A 17,276-nucleotide genomic window follows, 5' to 3' on the forward strand; every position below is an offset into this window, starting at 1 on the left:
TACTGTGGTCATGAGATAAACGTAAACACACATGAACATAATGTGTATATTTGTGTTATATTGTTTCACTTTTTCTTTATATTTATATACAGCTCCGCTGGTCATCCACCTTAACAGAGTGGAATGGCTCCGAATTTGTCACTTCGTGCTGTAGCAAAAGACATGTACTTCTGTATCGTTTACTTGTTCCCTGGTCGTGCAGTCACACTCGCAGAAGACGAAACTATCATTTTCTAGTGTTCCAGTGTTGCTATCATGCTTTTATACTCTCGTGCCTGTCTCAGTGCTCATGATTGTGGCACTGACTTGTACGGCTAATCGTGCAATCTCATGCAGAGCGAGCAAAACTGTCCGCTACGCAAAACGAAAGAAACGCAACAGCTCGCGCACTCGCCTCCTGAAATTATGGGTTCGTGGCACTTCAAGTATTTCTATCTCTGCTATTAATGACCTAATTCGAAAAATTCTTGCGGCAGAACACTTCTTTGAGGGCATGCAACAACATCCAATGGATGACCAAAATTTCCTATGTGGCCTGGTAAGGGGCCCATTAAGTGCGGGTGTTCAAGTGTAGAACCATACTGAAAAAAACCTATACCTACAGTTTCCCCCATTCTTTTTATTTCAAACCCTACAACCCTTCAAGCACTTTTGCTTGATTTGCAGAGGTTCACATTCGCCAAACATGTGAAAAACAGATTCTGACATCTGTGATTGCAAAAGAAGAGCTTGGAGAACATGTGCCTCAAACTACGCATTGAAAACTCAGTTTTTACTTGCACCTTTCAGCAGAGTATTTCAAGTGTTCAAATAATAAATATCAAACATATAGAAGCAAGCTCAACTGTACACCATGAACTTCTTTACTGCATCTGTACACAGCACCAATGACACAGGAAAGCAGCAAGACATTTCTGACAAATGAATTTTTTTCTCATTTTTTTTGTCCGGCAAGCCGAAGATGCCACCCGAGTCCAAGGACTTCGAGCCGCCACCTGAGGCAACCACAACAAAAACTGCCAGACCATTCATTAATAAAGTTTCTTCTTAACAAATGCTTCAAAATCATTTGAGCCAGAAAACTGCTTTTAAGCTCTACATGCAAAAGTTCCCACACACAGAATGCCATGCAAAAGTAATTTCCTTGAGGCCCGAGTGGGCAAGGGAAGCAATGCTTCAGTTGTACAGAGACATGTATGCATTCCTTCCTTGTCATGTGCTTGGGTTGCAACGAAATTACTTTTGTCACTTTCGAGCTCTGACTTGTGCTAGCACTATCAGCAAGAGGGGCAACAAGGGATCCTTTGGACAGAGTGTTTCAGAGCAAGCTGGTGTCTACAAGGATATTTGAAACATGTCACAAAAGGCCTTCATATTAGCAACTGATTTGGTTTGAAGAATGCTATCAAGATACACAGGTACTGTGACAATTTCCAAACAGCAGCTGGTCAAAAACAAAGGGAGTTTTGGTAGATCTGAGTGTCTTGCTTTTACTCCGGCACCTGTTGGAGGATTTAGAAATGTAGCTGTTAACATTTCTAACAGCTATGAATACCTATTAGCTTAACCATTATTAAAGGGGGAGTGTTCTGCTTCAGTGCCCAAGGCAGATTTGGTTAGAGATAAACAATGCCGCCAAGGTTCACAAGTACTGTGATTAGTTCATAACAGTTGTCACCATCATGCCAAAATAAAGAGGTCTCATATTTCACTCAGCACCAACAGCCTTTTGCCTGGCCAATCAATCCACACCTTTAATTTCAAAAGCTTGTTGGATGTTGACAACACAGACAGTAAAAATTTAAAAGGTGCATAAAAAGAAAAAAAAAAAGCAAGTGGAGGAAGAAAATACAATGGAAATCAAAATGTGTTGTCACCAAAATGCTTGGGTTGAGTGCCAAACCGCAACAATAGGAGAGTTAGCTATTACAAACAATAAGCAGATAAGTTCTGTGGAAATCTGCAAGGTCATGAATGGAATGGATTCATGAATGGAGGTTGTACAAGACTTCATAGTCATCGTCTAGATACAGTGGTTACTTACTATAAAGCAGGAATTTTTCTAAACTACGATTCTGAACTTTCTCAAGGCCCTTAAGGCCCTGTATAAATTTTTTGTGTAACACCATACCACAGTCAAGTGGACGGCAAATTTGATCTGTCCTTTTGTGTGCCGGCACCACTAGTTTGCTCTGAAACATGCTTTGGTTAAAGGTTGCATTTTTTACATGTACCAAACACTATAGTACACAATGGGCCAATTCAACAAGGACACAAGCTAAGTGACATTGCTGTATTGGTCAGGCAGCAGTCAAAAGTGCTGTCAAACAAGGATCAATTTTAGTTACCTAGTAGACAAGGCTTTATATTCAATTTTGTCACGACAGTTGCTTGACACAGTTAAAGCCCTGTTACAAAATATGGTAGTTTAAATGTGGAAACATCTGAACTTTTGTGGAACAAAACCTGGGTCACAAATGAACATTTTTAGTAAGGCAGCACAAAATACACATCTGACAAGGCTATAAGATATTTTTCTGGAGACATCCTATTTCAACGTAAATCCAGATGTTTCTTCCTGCTGCTCACACTTTACTGCAGATTTCAAAAACATAATTACCCAGAAGAAAACATGTAAACTGCAAAGCACAATCACTGGACACACAATTTTTGGGCAAGAAAGTCAACAGAGATTTCATGCCACATCTTGCATCCACCCATCATAACGGTGTAGAGTAACTACCAATTACAACCAAGCAATTGACAAAAGGAATGGCATTTAATGCTTCATAGCTGTTAGAAATGTGCCACACATAAAAAAGGAAGTTGCTAGAACATGACCAGGAGCAAGGAGATACCATGGCACCAGATACCAGTATATCCAAGGATAGAAAGTTGGATCAGAAGTATGTGCTTTTAGTGGCGGTGCTCAATGCTTCATTTTCTGTGGCACAAATGTCCCTTTTAGTTTCAGCTTTGTTTCTAAATTTATGTACTTTTATTTTTTAAAGAAAAGGCAACAATTTCATCTGCCTGACAGCTCTTCATACTACCAGCAGCAGTCACAAACTGTCACAGAAGCTCAAATCTGCAGAAACCATATGATCATGAAGTAATCAAATATTGACATAACATACACAAAAATATAAGACATCATGCACTGTTCACCTATATGCAATAAACAAGTCGATGGCTTAACGTGCAGTGGCTAATTTGTTGCAGTCCCTGCAACAAATTATTGAATTCTAGATACAGTACGAGAATGGCAAAAGCAGACAATTTTGCCAATGGCAGAGTTTTTAATGTATAAGCATGCAAGTGCTGCTTTATCTGTTCAACTGGATCACGTCTGTGCACTGGGATAAGAATCCCATACGCACATAATTTTGTAGTTGATTCACGCATTTATCATTCTTGTTTCAAATGGCCCACAGGCATCAGCAGGCTTGAAATGTATTTCAGTGCTTTATGAAGTTCTTTGTAGGATCAGTGGCCCACTATGCCCCATACTGCCATCCGCAAAAGTTTTATGAGCAAAGGATCCAAGACAAAGCATTATTTATTTGTATCTGCCCTCCAATTGAGAGGTGAAGTGGATGCTTTGCTGTACGACCATCACACTGTTCCAAATTTCAGACAGTGTGGCAAAGCTGCTTGAAAATAAATGTTTTTTTCTCACTAATTTAATGCTTCAAGAACTTGTGTGATCGGCTGTACAGTCATACCTTGTTCACATGTACATGGTACACCAATACAAAAGGAACAATAGATTTGTGCTTAAATTGACAATTTTCCTTGTTCGTGCGCTGAAATAAAAAGGTAAATAATATGGCATTTCCACAACACAAGAACTGCATAAGAAACAGCAGTGAGTGAGGCTCCAACTAGCATGTTTGCAAGAATTGCTGTTATGACACAGATAAAGTGTTCCCTTTTTCATACTGGCGCAGACTGCACATCAGTGAATATCAATTACTGAAAAGTAAAGGTTTTTCATATTTAGGACAGTGAACTACACCAACAAAATCAACAAACATGGCAGGGAAAGAAAAACAGTATCCTTCTTTAGGCAATGATTCACTTCAGACGTATACAGCAGCATAATGTGTAAAATGCAGTCAAGCAAAGCTCAGTGACGTGAATACTCCACATTTTAATTAGGTGCGTGTGAATATAAAAAATTTAGAATACTAATCGAATACGAATACTTAGCATTGATTATCAAATCTAATAATGATATGCAGATGCATTTATTAGCAAGTTGGTTTATTTTAACATGTTGCAATATTGCAATTACATTGTACAAAAAATTAAATTAGTAAGCCATTATACTAAAAGACTGGATTTGGCTGATGTTAGCTTTGGAAAACTGGGTAATTTCCATTAGTTGTCTGTTCTTGGCAACCTGCGCCTTATACCGCACCGATTTCCTGCTAACTCGGAGGCAGTTGACACTGTACCAGTGGTCACTCATCACATTTGCTGTCAGGCAACAAGGCCAGGATTGTGGGTGGAACTGAAAAAAAAAAAAAAAAAAAAAAGAGTGCACCCTCGCCGTTTGCAAATCCGTGTCCCTCGCTATTGAGAGGCTGGCTTTCCTGCATAGCTTAGACGTCCTGTGGCTAAGCATGTATTAAGGGCGAAATTTCGCCAGGAGCATGAAATTGTTGTGAAATTCAGCACAAGGTCAGACACACTTTCTTAGATTAGATAGAAATAAATGCCAAGAACCTTGTTTGCTGCTGCAAAGCCAGCAATATATTCTAAAATTTCCAATACCTAGTTTTCGAATCTGGTACGAATATTAAACTATAATATTCGATAATATTCAAAATTTTCGAATATTCACACACCCCTAATTGTAATGCATGTGATGAATAATAAAAAAAAGCTGACCAAAGTTACACAAATGCTGGGAATGACTTCAGCACAAAGCAAGTACTATTGTGGACAATCTCCTCAACTTGCACAGAAAAAGACCACGTGTTGCCTTGTCAGTGAAAATTCTGAGTAAAGAAAAAAAAATAATCAGCTCATACTCGATGCTGCTTGCTGTTGATGCAAACATGCGCTGTCGAGACTCCAAAACCACTTTTTCATAGATAATATGACAGATAAGCGTTAAAAACAGCAACATATGATACATGTGCAGAAAGGCTCGGTAGATTTGCTGGCTATTGCTTTACAGCCTTCAAATGCGGTGCCATGGGATAAAATTGATGAACATGCACACATCCTCCGCTTAGCACATGAACAAAGCCTTGGCCAAATAATGCACCTCTAACTCTAACAGCACACTCCTGTAGTGCAACCACACAGATACTGGCTGTTCAATCCTACCAGATAAGCAAATGTGCACTTGCATGGCGTTCATCCACAGCATGGAAATATGTGTGCTTTGGTGAATACAGTTGCACAGCAACATGCCGCATGAAAAACAATAGGGTCTAGCATTCACTGCTTGCCTCCAGCTGGCATGCATGCTGAACCACTTCACTCAGATAGCCATACTTTTGAAACATCTGTTTACCACTTCAACTCGGCACCAAAAACAATCTAAAATTGTGAGGAAGACCGATGGTGGAGGTGACTTGATCCACACTGGGTGAAAGAGGAAAGCCTCAGCATGGAGCCAACATTTTGACAGCAGGACTTGTTTTCTCATCAGGGCATCAGGGTTTCTTACAAGGACAAGTCCGCTGGTCGAAATGACTGCTTCAGGATCCGAGGCTTCTCGTTTGGCAACAATAATGTAATGACTTCTCCAAAACTTGCATTAGGAAAGAACAATATCCTGTCTTCAATTTGAAATTATCCCATTTACGTTAATTTAAACACCATCGCATATAGCTTTCTGAAGAGATACTTTATTTTATTTCAGAGCTGTAACCTTACTATATTTTCCATGACTTCCCTAAATTTGTGACTAAAAAAGCAAGGCACATATGTACTTATCAATAGTCTACTCTTATCAGTCACAAAAATTTGACATTCCATTTTCAAGAGTTTAATTAACCACTTCAATGATATGGAAAGATTATCATCCGAGCTGAAGTTCCTCTTGAAGTTTCCAGCTGGTGTCAGCCTTGCCATGTTGCTCAATCTAACTATCTACACAAAGCTAAATGCCACATCCATGCTTGAACAAGTGAAACTCAAGCAATGCTTATACTTGCTCATTTTATGCATTTGTGAGGCAAATTAATAAAAGCTGAGTCGCATAATAATAAGTTATGTGCAAAGCATGTTGTGCAGTCAACACAATTTACTAGCACTTAAATACCAATGACTAATGGTACACCACAGATAAGCGAACACAGCAACACACTTCCTGTAAACAAACTAAATTACACAACTCCAGTAAAGTATAGAATGCTTTAACGTGCAGATGTATGTGCCTTGATGAAAATGGAGAAGATAATGACTCATGGGAGCATGTGCCTTTTGTGCCACCAAGAGGAAGAAACGCAGAACGTGACACGAACAGCAGCTGGACTAGGTGCAATAGTTTCTACCACACTGGGCAGAACAGACAATTGGAAAGATGCACTATGCAGAATCAGCATAAACAGCAACACAAACAAGCAAAATAAATTGCGATCCCTTACACACACAGTCACCCAAGAAGTGCAATGTAAAAACATAGTGTTGGTAATAATGCTCAATTTACAGATTGCTATGTCTACCTGGAACATGCCAACATTGCAATGCTAAACATAGAAATGCTCTGGCTTGTTCGTGCTCACATTTATGCTGAATGCACAGGCGTCTTCTATTTACAGGCACATGTCCCCAACTACCTTTTGCAGGCATGTTAGGTATAAGATACTCTGCACAACTAGTTTGAGCTGCAATCTGCATTCTGAGTTAGCGTTTTCAATCTCAAGGAGGAATGCAGCAGGCCCATTAGAATCATTTGGGCTTTCTGAACTAGTTCAGGAGATTATGCTATTTGTTTAACCAGTCCAGCAAGGCAACATCTGCAGGCTGCATTCATTTCATACAGTGCACATTTCCTGTACGTATGCAGAAGAAATACTGCAGAATACAGGTGGCGAAATACAGGTGGCGAGCTCGCATGTTCTGCACGAGTACAAAAATTGCAGGTAAAATCAAGTGAACCTGGTACTAGGTTGATAACAGGCAATTCCTTTAGTCCATTCATGTTAACACAATATTTTCCACACATTTTCAGTCACGATCACATATGCGTGTGCAAATAAAGGAACAAGAAAAATAAGCAGCATGACGATCTGGAGCAGATGCTGTAAAGCTAAAGCATAGTAAGTATCTTTACACATTTATTCTAATACGAAATAAAATAGCTGAAGTGCTCTGGCTGGTGAAGCTGGCTGCAAATGAGTGGGCGCACTGGAGATGTGCTGGGCATGACGTCCCTTACTCATGGATGATAATAGAAGCCTTTATGAGAGCTCCCTATGGCCAGACTGATGTGTGAAATGCCAGAAGAGAAAGTTTTCTTTTGAGACGTCCAATTTCATTATTCACAAATAGATGAAGTTGAATCTGGAAAAAATATAGAGAAACATTAGCAACAAACCAAGCTGAAGTACCACAACTTCATTTCACAATAAGCTAGCATTGCAGTTGAAACTACAGCTGGTGTTAGCCAATCAAAAGCACAATCATGCAAATGTATGTGTGCACATGCGAAGTGTATGTCCACACGAAGAGTTCAGTTTTGAGTGCTTGAGCACACCTCATAGTTGCGTCGCTACAGTGTGAGACACAGAAAAAAAACTGCAGACTCTTAAGCCACTGCTGACATGAGTCTGCATACAGTTGCCCATAAGAAGGAAACCTGACCACACCATAACACAGCTTGAAAGATTACAATGCCAAAGTTTAGATGTTCCACTAATTCTTTAGAAGAGTGATTTAGGGCTAATAGAGAACCAAAGCACTTGTCCTGAGCCAGTATAACGTAACATTTTTATTCCAGGGATATTCCTTTTCGTGCTTCCTCAGTGGTCCGAGCGGTGCTTCACCCACATTATTACCATGGTCGTCTAGCCGTGAACCGTAGGTGATAAAGAAATAGAATTGAGTGGGAAAAAAAAAATCCTTACATTATAGCGAACCTGACTTCTTTTTGCTTAGCTTGTTCACCTTTCAAGTTGCAGCTTTCAGGCAAATGAACAGATCGCAATACCAGTATGCGACCATGTTTGGCCTTCCCCTGTTATGCCATGCTACACACGAGAAACTGTATCTGCCTTCCTTGCGATTTCAACAGGATTTCACCATAAGCTGGTTCCACATGCAAGAACTGTGCAACACAGAGTGGCTGCAGCAGAGTTCTTTATCAGCGCCACCGGAAGCTGGTCCTGCATTACATCCCGTGCTGACACACCCCTTGTAGCCTTCACTCACCATTCACTGCTTCACTGTCTGCACTTACATGTCAGCTACTAGATGCAGGAACCACAGGGATGCATCAAACGAATGAGTAGCCTCTATTGAGCAGGCCTTTAAAGCTGCATTAGTTCGCAAACTAGCTGGCACTTTTGCATGCAGACCATTATGATAGCTGTAGCATATGACAAGCAACTGTAAGTACAATATTATCGAACTCATATAATTGCAAACTTTTGCAGACAATACCATAACTTTAGCAAATGATGTAACGTTAGAGGAGGTTATAAATTGCAAGCTTCCTTTTTGTTCGCAGCCAATTTTCGTGCTCTGAAATTAGTCGAATCCCGGGACAAGAAAGTCCACAACGAAGACTTTTTCACTCCTCGTCAATGTCCCATAGAACACAGTGCATCGAAATTCCCTCCAAAACGAACTATTTCGCGGACACATTTTCACTTCAACAAAGTTTTTACGGAGCAGACATGAGCAAAATTATTTAGACTGTAGCTCATCGAAATCCATAAAACTTTTTTCATGCCTTGGCAAACCATCGACCTTGATAGCATTAAAAAAAAAAAAAAAAAGAAAGAAAGAAAAACCGCACAAACTGGAGCTGCTCGGACCATGATGCAATGTAAACGAAACAGAAAGCTGCCGTGCCGCGTTGGTGATGGTGATGCAACGCGCTCTTATGGAGGAGCATCCGAACTCCGAGGAAACATTTTGGGTCATATTGGTAAGGAAAATGGTGTGCATACAAGTAACAAACATGCAATAATTTTATTTTTATAGTATTTCTAAGTGTCCATTTTTCTACAAAGTTTCGTGAAAATGGCTCTGGTGTACAACACCAATTACTATATGAAGTAGCGGTTGTGAGGTCAAATCCCGGTAGGGTGCAACGAGGCGTTTGGGCGACGCATGCTTGACAACGAACGATTGCACGCCATTTGGTCATTGTCTCTCGAAGCTGTTGGATCGTCAGCTGAAGCGTGTCGCAGCTGACAAAGAAAAAAAAAAATGCTTTTGTTGCTAGAAGAGAAGCCTCAAGTTATCGTCCAGGCTCAAGCTGGAAAGCAAAAATCAGTCATCACAGAACAATTTGGAATTCTGGCAAGCTCTCTTTTGACAATATTGAAGGACAAGGATGCTATATACCCGCCGTGGTTGCTCAGTGGCTATGGTGTTGGGCTGCTGAGCACGAGGTCGCGGGATCGAATCCCGGCCACGGCGGCCGCATTTCGATGGGGGCGAAATTCGAAAACACCCGTGTGCTTAGATTTAGGTGCACGTTAAAGAACCCCAGGTGGTCAAAATTTCCGGAGTCCTCCACTACGGCGTGCCTCATAATCAGAAAGTGGTTTTGGCACGTAAAACCCCAAATATTATTATTATTATTAAGGATGCTATAGGCAAAGCGCCTGCTTCAGGGACATCAGCAAAGCACAAGAAAGTGACTTAGCTGGCACAAGAGGCCTTGGATAAGGCAGTTTACACCTGGTTCGTGGAGATGTAGGCGAAGAAAATCACCCTAAGCGGTGATATTGGGCAGCAAGAAGCGCTGGGTTATGTCTGTGTGCTAGGAATAGACGACTAAGGCCAGTGTAAGTTGGCTGCACAGATTCAAGTCACGCCACAGCATCACCGGCAAGGTTTTGTGCGGTGAAGCCGCTTCGATGGATTGCGACGTCGCCACTGTGTAGATGTCAGCCAGCCGCGCAGGCATCCTGAAAGACTACGTACCATTGGATATTTATAATGCCGATGAAACTGGGCTCTCCTAGGAGATGCTGCCCACCAGGTCCCTGGATTTTAAGGGGCTGCGTTACCATGGAGGCAAGCACAGTAACAAGAGAATAACCGTGCTCCTGTGCACTAACATGGGCAGTTCGGACAAACGGCTGCTTTTGGTCATCGGAAAAAGTGCCAAACCAACCTGCTCCAAAGGAAATCTGAGCCTTCCCGTGAAGTACATGGCTAACACTCGGGCGTGGACGACCTGAACTATTTTCCGACAGTGGATCAAAGTCTTCGACCGGGAGATGGGCAGGCAAGGCCGAAAGGTTTGTCTACTTTTAGACAATCGTTCAGCCCACATTATAGAGGACGCTGAGCTAGCAAACACGCAGTTAAAAGTTTTTCCCACGGAACTGCACCTCTTATCATTCAACCCCTCGACCAAGGGGTCATCCAGAGCGTCAAGTGGGCCTACCGTGAGCGAGTTATTCAAAGGATGCTTCTGAACACGCAGTTGGGCCGCGAAACCGAAATGGAACTCTTTATGGCACCCCAAATGATCGCTGCTTCGTGGTGCGCAACAAGAAGCCCCATAATCTGCAACTGCTTCTGCCATGCTGGGTTCACTGTGCAGGCTGCCGAGACTCCGGACCCTGAGAATGAAGGTAGCGATGGAGACGGGTTGCCATCTGATGAAGTCGCAGCCGTGTGGGCAGCCCTGCAGGAAAGTGGAGATGTGCCCGCCGATGCACATCCCACCGACTAGTGTGTGGTGGTGCGCGAAGAATTTACAGACAAAGAAATGTTGAAGGGCGTCCGGGAAGACTGTGTTTCGTCGGACGAAGATGAAATAGCCGCGCAGCGTTAGCCAGGACCACCAATTACATTGCAGGTCATGGATGCATTCGATACAATCAGGCGTTGCATCGGGTCCCAGGACGACCATGAGGCAGTGGCTCTGCTGGCGGCGTGCGAGAGTCTCGTTGTGTCATCGCTTGGCAAGAAGTGCAAACAAGCTAAGCTGACCTATTCATGGAATTGAAAGCTTGCTTTTTGCGTCAGTGAGTCACGTGTCACCTATGTATTTGATAATGCATCATGACAACGAATTTCTGTGACAATGCAATTTTTCCTGCACCCCATGAATTTTTTTTTGTAGCAGGATTCAACTGTATTCAAATATCTGTAGTGGTTCTCCAAGCAATGAACTTTTTTTCGCATACAACCCCTTGAATGCAGCAACTCTGAACCCATGTTTTTATTCCTAGCATGTTAATGGAAACTATTAACCATGGATAGACACTTTTCTTGTTTGGGCTCATGCATACAGTGCCAGCAAAATTCGAGATGTGCAATATTGAAAACAGAACTGCGGACGACAAACTATGCAGATGCAGACTGACAAATCTATTTGAAGACCCATTTCTAACCTTTTAAATGAGAAACAGGGTTGTAAGCAACTGGACATTGCCAAGCAGGCTCCTGTTGAAAAATAATGAGCAGCTCCAACCCTATCACTTTCAGTCCTTATTGAGACCAATCACAATTTATGACAGATTTTCGGAGCCCTGAGAGAGCTGCCTAATCTTGGAGGTCATGCTGAGGCGCCATGCTGGTTCTTAACATTCCAGCTTCTGCATCATTCCTGGCGAGCGGCAAGGCTGGTTTTTTTACAGCGAAGCTGTTAGAACTTTGCTGCGTTTCTCTGGACATCTGCAGCTTCACCGAGATGGGAGAGAGAGAGATGAGAGAGTGAAAGCAGAGTATAAAAACAGCATCGCGCAGCATAGCGACATGGCGAGGATGGGTGGAGCCTATCGAGGGAGAAGGTACGGTCCGATAAAAGGTGCGGTCCGAGAAGGTGCGGTCCGATTGCTCTCCGATAAAAACCCAAGCGCTCGATTCGCGGTCCTCTTTCTTGCAGTGGTAAAAAAATTATGCATGGCTCTGCTATCGCAAACACCAGAGACCAGCAGAGGTGGGGGAAGCACAGCAAAAGTTAAATTGTGCGGTTTGGCCCTACTTTACTGGCCTTCCCCCAGCCTTGCTGGTCTTTGGTGTTTACGATAGCAGAGCCACGCAATATTTTTTTTTTCTTTTTACAGTTTTGGGAGCAAAATAGTTTTTGTTAGCTTTTTAGCATGCATGTACTCGTACTTAAAACTAACTTTTGCACAGAGGCTGTTCTATATTTACAATATCTAAAACAGTAATTTCTATGCAGTCCAAAACTTGGTTGCAGTTGGCCTTTTTGTGTTCTCATACTCAAGCTTAGCTCGATGTGAATTTTCATAGACGAATAATTTTTCCTTTGTACGTCCTTAAGAGGGGACCTGGGCTTCGAGCAATACCGTAATTGATATTGCTGCTACAGAAATGAAATTTGTAAGCAATATGTAATTTATAGCGCTTGATGCAAATATGTAATTAGTTTTTCTCTATATAATGAGAAAAATATTTTATAGAATTTTTCTTATTCCCATGTTTCGGGATGACTGGCAGAAAATGCTTTGCAGTAAGAAATGTAATAGTTACGTGAACATATTCCTGAATGCTCAAGGAGTGCAATAAGCATTGTCTCAAGTTTCTACTTCTGTTCTATCCAAAGTTACAAAAGTTCAAAGTTGTAACTTGACATGCAATATATATTTAACTTCCTCAAAATTTCAATATGCTTCAAGGTGCAGAAATGTGGTATTACAGACTCATTGCACTGCCGGGAGCCTAGCTAACAGATAAAGCAAAAATGATTCAAATTGGATGATTAGGCAAGTAACTATGCCTCCCAAAAATTGATTACAAAAAAAAAAGTGTTGAGAAATGTGGAAAAAACTAGTCACCATGTGAAAAAAGCCTCTTATTCTCCTGGATGCATGAAATTGTCATAGCCAATGGCTCAGAAGTCTCCAGGGGAATAATCTGAATGGGGATTTCCTCGCTGCCTCCTCTTTGCAGCTGCTTGAAAAGCTGCCAATGACAGTCCCTTTCTCTCCGCACTAACAACACGACGACACTCCTTTTCAGGGCTATTGATATAATATTCATTTTTAATCAATACCAATGAAGCTTTCCAACCTTATTAATATTCTTGTGCCTATTTCAAATATGTAATTCCTTTCCCAATAGGCCATTCACTCCTGAAGATAAATGAAATTCATTGTTTATCATTTGCAGAAATAGAAAAATAACCGTACTACAAAAATTCATATTGGCACATGCCTAGTACTTGAAAGCATAAGGAACACAATAGTAGGAATACTTTTTTGATATAACCAATATTAGTAACTCTATAGCAATTCAATCTCCACTGTTTCAAATGTGGGTTCCCTACTGTCTGATCTGAAGCAGAACTGAAAATTTTTAAAGCATAAATTGCAAAATCTGTTCCTACCATTGTGTACTTGAAAACCCAGCTACGAGCCACAACAAAAATTATGGCTCGACCTGCCTAGAAGGCAGAGATATAGCTGCCGCATATCAGCAAGAAGTTAAAAATCGGTACTTTGAGAAAATGAGAAAAAAAGGAATTTTACAATATTTTGCAGTGAAAGTGGCTAAAAGCCACCAGGAATGTAGTCGCTCTGACCACGGCCACCCAAATCAAAAACATTGTTTAGTGCCGTTCGCCGATTCCTGGTGGCTTGCATTGCACGCGCAGCAAGGTTGCCGTTCACACGGATCGAGCTCCACGTCGATGCGACATCGCCGCAGCACGCGCACACGTAATAACCATCTTTACGGCGAGGCCATATTCCTGTTCGCTTATGCATGCTGTAACGCTACCGCTGCACACCTTGCACTTGACAAACGACATCACTGTGTTCACTGAGTCCTACTGACGATAGCGAAGCCTGCCTCAGTGTAGACTGGTGCGGCCGCAACGCTGTCGGCGCGAGTGAGCAAATTCAACTTCCGCTTTGTTGCTGGCGTTGAAGCAAGAACTTGAAGTTTTTTTGAGCATTCATCTCCCTCTGCAGTAAATCCGCACGCTGCAACATTGCAGTGTCACGCCTAGGTCACGCTAGTCACGCCGAACGCGGCCGCTGCTCTGAACACTTTCACTCGGTGAGCTGGCTAGGCCTACTTCAGCATCGTCCGCGGCTTCAGCATCACTTGCGGTCGGCGGCGGACTATTCTTGATGTCCTCTGAATGAATGGAACGCTTTTGAAAGCTATAAGCTGATCGCTTCTTTTTGCCTAACTTGTGCCTCGTGGCGAACTTCCCCGGTGGATCGGACATCATTGCGCACTTGTCACAAACCTACGACACGCGCCGTCACGTCGTCGTCTGCGGAATGGTGCAGACAACAGGAACCTCGTGCAGCCAACGAATGGGAATGCGCGTTTGGACTTTTTTCTTCCCGGATTTTAACGTCACAGGCAAGCTGGCTGAGTCGCTTTCGAGACTCCTCTTCCCAACGAGACCAAGATGGCTGCGATCGCACCGTAGAAAAAGAGATACGCGCCACGATAAAAATGGTTGTTTATGCGCGGAATTCAGCTGACAGCGATGATACAAATTGATATTGCGGGTAAAATACTCTTCCGCGAGATGGGAAACTTGGTGAATTAAAGGAATAGTAGCTATAGGTATTGAAAATGTCATTTTTAAAGAATTATTTTCTTTCACGATTTTTTTGCCTCGAAACCAGTTAAACTTTTAGTTAAACTTTGCGAAAATTTATTATGTGCCTTCACTTATGAACTTGCAATATCCAAAAAACCCAAAGTGTCAACTCAGATTTATTGACTTAACCAGATTGTTACAGTTGCTGTCAGTTCAGCTTCCAACCAAGGTTGTAATATGCTCAAATAGAAATTTACCAATTGGCCTATATGCAGTAAATCAGCCATTTTATGTGATGAAAGTATGCTGAATTAGCACACAGGACATGCCAAAATGAATAAAACACAGAAATCAAGGTCAAGGACTTACAGTCAAAACCCGCGACTACGAAATTCTTGCGACAATGAAATATTCTCGCATACCCGGCAAGCGTCCATAAGATTCAATGCATTTCGTACCTCCTGACAACGAAATGTCCCTATACTACAATCCCACATCAACGAAATTTGCGAGAATGTAACCCCACATTTCACCTACTCGTGCAAGGCTAGCAGGCTCCAAAACGTGCTCAAATGCAATTGCTTAGCACTAAAATTGCATAATATACTACCACATATATACCACGCAAGTATATAGTATACATATATACTTGCGTGGGAACCGCCATTTTTGTTTACAAAAACAACCAAGCGCTGGAAGCAATCGCGCTGGAACACGTCATGGCTGCCATCTTGTTTGTTGATCACTCGTTTGAAGCAGCAGCATGTTGCTACCAACATGTGACGATGGTTTTTGCACACCTAGTGCAGTGCAGAATGTGCACCTTGGCGAGAAAAATGTAGCGAAAACAAGGAAATCAATGTCCCGCCGACTTGGAATTGCTTATGGCGCTTGGGATGGCGGTTGTAGCACGGAGTGCCACGCATCGGGCTGTGATTGAGCGCTCGGTTGCCTGGGAAGACGCATTCCTTGCTTCAAGAACGCTGGTTTTGGTGCGAACAGGCTATCATTTAGATTGACTGCCTTCGGGTATACGAGATACGACCACTTTTGCACTCGGCACCGGACGCATCGGTGCCTACGGGCGACAGCATGCGCTGGAGGGATGCTGCTGCATGCTTGGAGCGCTGTTGCTCTGCATCTGGTGCCGAGTTACGCAACATTTCGTAAAAGTGATCGTATCTCTGAAAGCAATTGACCGAGGACACTGCCCCATTGCAGTGCTGCCACTGCTGATCGACGCATGCGGCGCACTTTCTACTGTCGGCAGTGCGGTTCTATATCCTCGAACTAGCTTCCCAACGTAAGCTAACCAAATTTTGACAGTAAAGTTTTGTTCTGTGACGCATTACCTATCTGTGCTGTCTCATTCCGCAACAACGGAATTCTTGCAAAAGCGGATTTCTTCGCATTCCCTGCAGATTTCATTATTGTGAGGTTCAACTGAACCACTAACGATTTTCTACAATGAAATAATCAGCTAAGTAAACTTAATCATGTGCTCACATAACAGGCATACTTTGACACTTCTGAGATTGGCAGGAAAATATTAGACCCAGTGCAGTATAATAGATGTGGTAAAACAATGACAACATATTAATTTGCGAGTAAAACAAAACAACCAATTTATTTGTTAGCTAAGCAATCGGTCTCTATCCCTACATCAAAGCATCTTAAGCACGCCATAAAGAACATTCCCACACAAATCCAGTTCACCTGCAGTGCTAGGCCTATTTTTCATTATGTGGCGCAGGGTTTAAGCTAAAGTGTGCAGTTTGGCTAATAGAACCCTAATCTGCTACATTACTGTAATAAGGATGACCAGCACCTTAACCATGAACTTATTACGTGATCAAAAGTGCAAGAAGTACTAATGGGCTTTACTTATCCGTTTCTGAGAACATGTGGTTAATGAGCACAGAACTTTTAATATGTGAAGCAGGAAATCTCTTATTTGAATTTTATGAAGCGAATAAATGAAGATAACATGTCTATAATGGCACAATCAATGCATTTTCCTTCAGGCAAAAAACTTCTGGCAATAAGGGGGTAAGAAAAAATTTGATTTTTACATGACCACAGAAGTAACTGTGCTAAATAACTGAAAATTTTATTTTTGCAGCACGTAGTTTTCCCCACTCAGTGTGAAAAAGTTGGAACTCTACATTAACATGCCAATGCATACCTGCAAAACTGAACTTTATAATTAGTAAAAATCCTGCAGACATGAAATGTGGCATTGAGGATGAGCAGATGGCATGTATTTATTTAAAAGCTTGCTCTCAGCATCCAGATCGTCAGATACGTACGCACTTTATTAACTATTATTTACATTAAGACACAGCATACAAGCAGCAGCAAGTTTGGAAGAGCAGGGACTGACAACACTGTTTTTTCATACTTTTGCAGCTTATCCAACTAAATATCAGAATAAGCTTGCTCATAGATAACACCTTTCTGTTATACTCATATGGTATTTTGCATTGCTATTAGAGGGCCAGCACAAGTACCATAACAATTTATTTTTTTGCATGCTTTTAGCAATCTTGCACTGCCCCATTTTTCAACAGCTTTAAAACATCTTCACCCCCAC

The 17,276-nt window shown here is 41.9% G+C and overlaps 1 protein-coding gene across 2 annotated transcripts in view; it reads right to left on the minus strand.

Annotated features, from left to right (window-relative positions):
* Positions 1-751: 751 nt before the first annotated feature.
* Positions 752-17,276, minus strand: part of Cpsf5 (cleavage and polyadenylation specificity factor subunit 5) — a 90,552-nt gene continuing 74,027 nt past the window's right edge. For both annotated transcript variants that reach the window (XM_075704125.1, XM_075704116.1), the window contains one exon: positions 752-7,527. In XM_075704125.1, coding sequence (XP_075560240.1) covers positions 7,506-7,527 — 22 coding nt within the window. In that variant the 3' untranslated portion in view covers positions 752-7,505. The remainder of the gene's footprint in view (positions 7,528-17,276) is intronic.

This window comes from Dermacentor variabilis, chromosome 1, assembly GCF_050947875.1.
Source record: "Dermacentor variabilis isolate Ectoservices chromosome 1, ASM5094787v1, whole genome shotgun sequence".
In the NCBI taxonomy this organism is placed as follows: domain Eukaryota; kingdom Metazoa; phylum Arthropoda; class Arachnida; order Ixodida; family Ixodidae; genus Dermacentor; species Dermacentor variabilis.